This window comes from Notothenia rossii, assembly GCF_949606895.1.
Source record: "Notothenia rossii genome assembly, chromosome: 3".
NCBI lineage: Eukaryota > Metazoa > Chordata > Actinopteri > Perciformes > Nototheniidae > Notothenia > Notothenia rossii.
The window spans coordinates 73,099,204-73,108,338 of NC_136901.1; the positions used below are offsets into that span (position 1 = coordinate 73,099,204).

At 40.9% G+C, this 9,135-nt stretch overlaps 1 protein-coding gene across 1 annotated transcript in view; it reads left to right on the forward strand.

The window, feature by feature from the left end:
• Window positions 1-8,502, forward strand: part of gabrb2a (gamma-aminobutyric acid type A receptor subunit beta2a) — a 31,022-nt gene extending 22,520 nt beyond the window's left edge. The window contains 5 exon segments of the mRNA XM_079672795.1: window positions 2,209-2,346; window positions 2,593-2,745; window positions 4,693-4,934; window positions 5,373-5,513; window positions 6,501-8,502. Coding sequence (XP_079528921.1) covers window positions 2,209-2,346; window positions 2,593-2,745; window positions 4,693-4,934; window positions 5,373-5,513; window positions 6,501-6,857 — 1,031 coding nt within the window. The 3' untranslated portion in view covers window positions 6,858-8,502.
• Window positions 8,503-9,135: the final 633 nt, after the last annotated feature.

Here is a 9,135-nt window from a genome sequence, read left to right on the forward strand (position 1 = left end):
ACTGTATCTGCTACAATTTCAACATTATGATCAACAGTTGCACCAGGGCGTGTGAAGTGTTTTCTCTCTTTTATTTCAGCCTGCTAACAAACTGGTGATTATCTCCATTTTTCTAATTTAAACATATCCCATGAAAAGACCTACATGAAGAAATTATTGATTCCTCTAAATATAGTAACAACAATGAAGAACATATACTAAACATCTTGTATTTTATTGGCTAAATCGTAAATAAGCCAACATGTTGCAAACACTTTAGTTGGTGTTTATATTTTTAGTTGTAACCTTTTCTTATATTCTGATTTTTCCTTGTTTTTTTCTACTGCTACAAACAAAGTATCTGTTTCCCAATTAATTTAACAAGTATCTGTTGTGTAACAAATTCTAGTATATTTCTCTGTTTTAAAGACCTCCAAAAAATGGCTGACATGTTCTTTCATTACCATTAACCCAAAAACACTTTGGTTTATTTTTAATCAAAGACTTACTAAACCACCAATTCTGGATTAATCTGCAAATTAAAACAGCCTCTAACTAATGCAGAATGTACTGCTGTTTTTGTTACCTTTACTAAAAGCTACAGGGCCTTGTGGGCTTTTTAAGACCTTTTATTAAATCAACATGTAAATCCTCAGGATGAAGCGGAGTGGCACAGGAACGATTAATAAGCCAGAATTTGTAAAGAGACGGGAAACCAATTGTAATTTTAGTTTTTTCATGGGATTTGTTGGTAGTATAAAATAGTGCAACCTTACTTTTTTCACAGCAGACATTTCGACATGTCTTGGTATGTGTAAATAGTAAAATGTAAAATGTCTGTTCAGTATTCCGGGCCCTGGTGTAGGGCATGCAGCTTCATGAAGAATGCAGCCATTGCTGATATTGTTAGCAACACCTGTGCTTTGCCTGTGACGAGTCAAAATGTCTGCTGTGAAAAAAGCCTACGGGTGAAGTTGGCTGCCTGTCCAACCAATAACAACCCAACACGAGCACCATGACTAACTTCACCTTGAATGTCAGTGCAACCACAGAAGAGAATTGTGTGTTAATTTTTTTAAATCAAAGCCTTGCAGTTTAATTATTCATCACATCTGAATAGGTCACTGCCTCTATTTTGAGTGTGAGGCAGACAAAGTAGATCTCAGAGCGCTGTGAGGGAGAATAGAGATGGCTGCTCCCTGTTAGTTGCTGTTCATGTCAGAGACGGTCTCCAACACAGGAGTCCCCCGACTGCTTCCATGTGCAACAAACATCATGCTCCAAATCTCGGCTGTGTTATGTAGCTTCAAATTAGCACGCAAGTTGCTACTGCAGAATGCTTTGCTCCCAACATTAGTTTATTCTTTTATATGCATTGGATTTGAGCAGTTTTTCTACAAAAAAAAACAACATTTAAGATCATAATCTATTACATCGATTTGTTCTTAAGCTTGACTTTTTCTTCATTGATGGTTTTATTGATGGTGTACTTGAGGAGGACAGAGGACTTTTGAAAAACTCTTTATTGTTGGTGTGTTTAAGAAAGCCACAACATATATCATTTAGGAAATGGTTAAAAGCTATGTTTTTGAAAACACACAACAAGCCAACATGATTTTTGTTTTGGTGGCTGAGAGCCAAGAGAGTGATGTTTCTGGAGTTTCCATTAAGCATTTGAACACACCACCAAGAAAGCATTTTAAAAATGACATGCGTCCGCTGTGTTCCTAACATGCATTTATATTTGATCTCTGACAATAAATAAATTCTGCTTTGTTTTGTGATGGATTACAAATCTGAAACAGTTGTCAAGTCATTTAGCTTTCATGGTGTGCTCAAGTTAATGGTAAACAAATGAATCCTAAAATGTGTGCATGCTTTAAAACATTGATTCTGAAACATTTATGCTTTTAGCACTTAAAAATGCTAATTCAACTTGTTACACCTCGTTAAAATGTTCATATTTCGTCTTCTATCCAATACCACCGTTTTGTTTTAAACAAGCGACAAAATGCTCCCAAAACTGAACATACATTAGCATAGCCCAAATGTTGAGCATCCTGAGACCCCTTGAGAGGGTCTCGTCCCCATTGTTAAGAACTTCTTTTGTAGGTGAGCTAAAACATGCAAAACAAGTGACATTAACATTTAACATTCCTGCATACCATTCTGGTACCATTCATTAAAGACCATAACTTGGTGATGACATTGTTTCTCTTTGGTCTGCAGATGGCTACACAACAGATGATATTGAGTTTTACTGGCGAGGTGGAGACGGCGCTGTGTCCGGGGTCGACAGAATAGAGCTGCCACAGTTCTCCATTGTTGATTATAAACTCATCTCTAAGAACGTGGTCTTCTCTACAGGTACACAACAGTCCACTTTTACTTCGGTTCTTTGACATTGGAGGTGTGGGTTTTTACGTGTATTGACCGCAGAAAATGGGTTATTGTAAAAAAAAAAAGTACATTTCATTGTTTTTTTTCTATTCAATATCCACACAAGTAAGATATGGATCCTCCCTGGCGTCACGGGAAATAAAGCTTTTATTTATAGTCTTTGAGGGAAAATCTATTTCCATCCCACTTCCTCTCTCCCTGTGCCTCCTTCAGGTTCCTACCCCCGCCTGTCCCTCAGCTTCAAACTGAAGAGGAACATTGGTTACTTCATCCTGCAGACATACATGCCTTCCATCCTGATAACCATCCTCTCCTGGGTCTCCTTCTGGATCAACTACGATGCCTCGGCTGCCAGAGTGGCCCTGGGTAGGATCGCCTCGCCACCGCTGAACAGTGACCCTGGGAAATAACCTAAAGCTAAATGATAAGAGCATGAAAAGAGCTATTAACCATGTTGAGCCTTTTACATTTAGACTTGCATTAGATATACATTGTGTCAGCCTGATCTCTGGTTTGTTTTCCCAGCATTGACTTTTTTTCCCATTAGCTTTAAGCATGTGAGTGATAGCAGTGTGTGATAGGCTGCCTGGCTAAATGTCTGTTGTTCAGAGATGACTATATACATGACTCATGCAGAGCGAGATGCGCTGCAGCTCGACCTTGAAGCGTGTTGTCTTTATCTCTGCCTGTCTGTCTATCGAAGCCCCCCATTGGTTGGAGATTACAGCTTATCAGAGCCTGATCACGGCTACATTTCGGCCAAATGAAAGGTGGCAACATTTGCTTAACTGCGCCTTATACATTTGAATGTTTTTACATGATGTCAAAGCGCCCCTGATACTAAAATGAAAGCTCCCTTTAGTGTTAAACTTGGGTATGACAGGTCAGGGCAGCAGAGGAAATGGCTTTGAGCTTTATGTGTGTTGTTCTTGTCACACACCATTTGTTTTCTGAAGTGGGACACATGCGGCTTGGAGCCCCAGACGGTGCATTCAGAGGGTAGCGTGATTTAAAGATCTGCCTCCGCTCAGCCTCCTGAAAACATGCAGCAAGCGAGCGCATCCTAAGAGATGAGGCTCCATGCTACAGTGACAATGCTGGCTGCCGGGTTATTTATAATACGTGTGAATCTGACCAAATGCAGATTGTGCATGCAAATGACTAATGTATCAAACACAGTGTGTGTGTGTAAAAAAAACAGGTGAATTGTGCTGTGACTAATAGCAGATGTTTACAGCGTGCTTTTATGTAGCCTACAGTTTGTCCTCTGTCCATTTGAATACATGATTGAATATACACCATACACACACACACACACACACACACACACACACACACACACACACACACACACACACACACACACACACACACACACACACACACACACACACACACACACACACACACACACACACACACACACACACACACACACACACACACACAGTTTTAGTCCCAGGAGGTTTCGGTGGATCTTTTTCTCCATATGGGTTCACATTATTTCAGGTCTGTTTGGTATAAATACATACTATATAATTCATGTTATGAACATGAATGCTTATGTTCACAAGCACATACTGAAATCCTTTGAAGATGAGCACCTGATCTCAGTCATTTTGATGTAGGGCAAATTCTCATTAAACAGAACATTCCTGTTCATTCATTATGTCCTTTATAAGTAGGTTTGTTAGTTAAGAAAGCTGTAGTAAACCTACAGCATAGCCAAGGCTGAAAGGAAAGTCAATACTTTTGCAGTTATTTGGACACATTTAAATTAAGGTTTGATGATTGTAATAGATTCAAAATGAATATGATTCATGAAGATAACAGCAGAACTCGACTGGTTCTTTTTTTGGTTTTTACCATTAGACTTGATGAAAAGATCTATCAAGAGAACACAATGTGTTTGAAGATGACATTAAGGCATTTTCACGCTTCAACGCTTTGATTATCAGCCACGAATCACGCATACATTGAAGGTGTTATATCTGCAGTGGAAAATGAAATTCAGAAAAGTACCTGGTACCAAAAGCAATTCAGGTCGAGTCGTGCCATGCAGGGGAACTTCTGCAGATGTTTGATTCATTGCCATCCAACCAAAGCCAGATAAAGTTGCTGTGATCTTTTAGCCTGGACCAAGTGTTTGACCGACATATCTATTTCCATTCCTCGAGCCAAGCAGCTTGCATGGCTACTTCTAGCATAATATATTGGTCAAATTGTTTTTCACTGTACAGATGATGTTAAAAAATGTCTTACAGAGTCTAAAGACTTCACTTTCTTTCTAAACGTGTGACCTGTGGTATCCAGGGATTACTACGGTGCTGACCATGACCACCATCAACACCCACTTGCGAGAGACGCTCCCAAAGATCCCCTACGTCAAGGCTATTGACATGTACCTGATGGGCTGCTTTGTGTTTGTCTTCCTGGCCCTGCTGGAGTACGCCTTCGTCAACTACATCTTCTTCGGCCAGGGCCCCCAGCGACAGAAGAAGGCGGCTGAGAAAGCAGCCGTGGCCAATAATGAGAAGCTGAGACCCGACCCCAAGGTACATGTGCAGGCGAACCTCCTCTAGAGGTATCTGTGCTGTCGGTTAATGTCTGTGTGTTTGTTTCTGTTGTAGCAAATGACTTCTTCTCCTCTCAAGGTCAATGTGATGCTGTGATCAATGCTTGATGTCCTCTTTACTCCTTCTCTAGCTCTCCGTTTCTCACTGGTTTAGCCTTGTGTATCATCTTTATGACTCAGACTAGGATCTGAAAGAGTGAATGAAGAAGCAATGATTGGCCTATGCTTTATCTCCATATTTCTGTGTCTCTCAAAGGGCAAGCCGCCTTGAAAGAAAATCACCTTCCCTTTAAATTTCATTCAGCTGCTAAAGTTAGCAGGAACAACAGCAACAAAAATAAATAAAACACCCTTTCCTTCTGAGTGTGGCAAGCTTCGATTTCCCCTAAGTAACAGTGCTGATTTTGTATGCTTGCAGTGGCTGGTGGGAAATGTAGTTCAGAGAGATGATGCTCTGTATGCCAGAATGAAACAGAGGGAAATTGACGCATATGACTCGATGTGGGATCCCATCTTTGTGGACGATGCCGCATTAGGACTAGGCGAGCAAAGAAATAAGGTACTGGAGGTTTTGAAAGTCAAAACTAACAATGTCATCAATCTGAATCAATCCAGATCAGAAGAAAATGCTGTAGTTTTTGTGCATTTCTTTGATTTCTATAGATTTTTAAGGCAACTTTGATCATCACTCCCACCATTGTGTTTTTTCCCTCTCTTGGTTTGCTCTTCATGCATTTTCCTGACAAACATGGCTTAGCAGTTTGATTTCTGCAGGCATTATTTTAATGAAAAAGTCAATTGATAACTGTCTTAAAAAATATGGATCGCCAGATAACGAAAGAGACCATTTTCAGTTTGATGAATAGCGCCAACTAAGTGGCTTCGCTTTATAAGTGAGTTATAACAAAAACAACAAAATACAACCAGCTCCATTTACAGCGGGACAGGATTTGGATTATAGGGACGTTTTACCTCAGAAGTCAGGCTATGGATGAAGAAATGTTGATCCGAAATTCAATCCCCACAACGTCTTTCCTGACCTGCCCCCCCCGAACCTTTTAAGCCTCTCCTTCATCTTTGCAAAGTCCTTACTATTTCTCTCAACCTTCTCCTGTCACATTTTTTTCCTTTGCTTTCTCTTTCTTTTTATTCAGTTTGTCTTGTGAATCGACAGAATTTTAACCACACTCTGGTTGAAATTCTGAGATGACAATGAAGATTTCTCCATGACAATTAGTTTGTGGAGCATGTTGTGCTCTTCCAGGAATGTTATCTCATAGTCTTGTGGTTGTTTTATCACTCATATATTGATTGACAGATGATCAATGATAATTTGAAGTGCTTTAAAAAATACCACTGTAAGTAACACAATTTTTGACTCATTTGCATTACCCATTCTAGCACCTCATCAGTATTATTTACACAGTGAATGATCTAATTATCCTTGTAGCTAATAGTAATTTTGCTAGAGTTACTTTGAAGACCTTTAGATTTCCTCTTGGCAGTAACTTCTCATGGCTCCACTTGTTTTTACACCCTCATACAGATGACTCCCGACGACAACATCCTGTTCAGCACCCTGGAGATGAAGAACGAGATGGGTGGTGGCGGAGATCTGTCCCGGGGCCTGGGGGCACCCGGAGACCCCCGCAACACCATGCTGGCCTACGATAGCTCGACGCTGCAGTACCGCAGGGCAGCCATGGCCCGCCAGAACTATGGCCACAGCGCGTTGGAGCGCCACGCCCAGAAGAAGTCCCGCCTACGGAGACGGGCCTCCCAGCTCAAGGTGAATATCCCAGACCTGTCCGACGTGAACTCTATCGACAAGTGGTCCAGGATGATCTTCCCCACCGTCTTCTCCTTCTTCAACGTCGTCTACTGGCTCTACTACGTCCATTAAAACCCGGCGGCGTCCGGTGGCCAGCCTGAAAAGAAGGGGGGGGGGGGGAGAAGAGGGGGATTTAGATGAGAGTAATGATGGAAAGTTGATGAGAGAGAAAGAATGAGGGATAAACAGTGCACCAACTCTTTTTAGCTGGTTCACTTTAGAAAAATTGAAGAGAATGCAAAGACTTTTTGGATGGACTGCAGCAGCACCCAACACTTCAGTCAGCAGTGACTCTTTTAGGATTTTGGAAACACCTTAAAACGTCTGACAAACACTCGAAAAAGAAGAGCGACTTTTAAAAAGACAGAAATGGTGCCTGTTCCAGAATTTCAATATATCACTAATATTTGTCATTCGTAGCTTACTCTCTGTGGATCAAATATTTATGCTTGTGTTTGCATATACTTTAAGGATTTGTTTTGTTTAGTATCTATTTACTTCGTAGCCGAGCTGTCTGCATCCAGGAAAGCTTTATAAATGATTTTAAAGGAGTCATCCTTGATAGTCTATTTTCCTATAATTACTGTATATCAAAAACATCCTTTAAAAGCATGCTTATGTTTGATTTCATTTGCATCTCAGTCATGATAATGAAGGAGCGCAAAGCATTTTAATTTCACTAGTTGAGGTTAGTCTGTCAGTTATTTTTATTGCAGCTTTGGCTTAGGACGGCCCCCTTGGTGGATGTTTGAGAGTCGCTGGGTGACAACATCTGGACAACAGGGGGCGCTCTTTTCTCTGGACATCCCTGTGGGGCTTCAATGGTGCCAATGCTGAACAGAAGAAGCTTCCTCAGTTGTTAAAGGTCTCATGTTGTCCGGTGAAAGAGCGGGACTGTTGACCACTGCCGCTTTGGCCAAGTTTTGTTTTGCTTTTGCTGTGCTGACAAAGTCCATTTCACCACGTGTTATTTTTCTAAAGAGAACATTTGACTCCTCCGTACTTTCTGCCATCGTGAGGAGCTTCAGAGGGGGAGAATGGCTTCAACACGACTCAAGCTGGTGTAAGAACTTTGCTGACAGATAAGCTGAGTTTCATTGCAACCAGAGTTGCTGCATAAATATCGCAATCCACAATCATCATTATCAGTAGTTTTGAATGATAGAAGTATGATGCGTTTCATTGTGATTAGGTTTCTGTTTTGAAAAACTGTAGATAAACATAAATCATGTTTAAAGAAAAAGACATAATTCATTTTTATAAATCAATACTCACATTATTGTGTAAATATTATGGATTTATTCTATTTAAATGGGTCTCTGTTGTTGTTTTTGCAGTTGAATTACAGATCAAATGTTCCATTCAGTCAAAAAAAAGAAAAAGAGCAATTTAACTGAGGAAAAAGAAAAACACAATTCACAACTTTGCTGACTCTGTACTTTTTGGAATTTTTCTCTCTTTTCTTTCTTTTTAATGGACTCTAAAAGCATCTACTTGCTGAAACTAAAGCACTTCCAGACACCAGTGACTTTTGGGTCAATGTTTTGTTCTCCAGAAATGGCTAAACAAGGACCCCACTATCCAGGCATTGAAGTCAGGCATATTTTGTACAAAGTTTCTGTAAATTCCAATTGTAATATTTCATAATGACTGTAAATATCTTGTGTAATGATTGTCAGCAATTATGAAGATGTATCTAAATTCAATTAAAACTCAATTCAGTCTATCACTTCAATAACAGAGTACACGGCTGGCGGTTTTATACGTCCTGGATGAATGTGCTGCTGTTCATGAGGAAGGACTCGTGCTCACGGCTGATTGAGTGTCTGAATGAGTGAGTGAACAACTAAACCCGACACAGGGAGAGAGTGGGCAAGCGAGGGCAGCAAATGTAGGGGTGAATGGAGCGATGTAAGGGCTACAGCTGGGGACTATTGGCTGCATAATGGATGGAGAGGAGGAGTCGGAGCGAGGGGCCGCAGCGGTGGTCTGAGCTCTGCTGGGGTCTGAGCGGGGCCGAGCGCAGACCCCAGCCTCAGGGGACATTAACGCAGAGAGCCATGGATATGGAGGCACTCTTCAGACTCAACAGTGGCCCGCTGGCTGCCATGGACGAGAGAAGAAAATAAAAGGCGAGAGAGCCATCCATCTCTACCTGCCTCGAACTGCATCCTCCCCTCTCTCAGCACACCAACTGCACTCTGCACTACACTCCCTTTCTGACCTGACCACTGTTACAGCTCTTAAATGGATGCTATTGCATATTTGATGGTGCAAAACACTGCATTTTTTATATTTAAAAAGGGATTTTGTTCTAGCAGAGACTGGTGTGAAACTAATGTTTGACTTT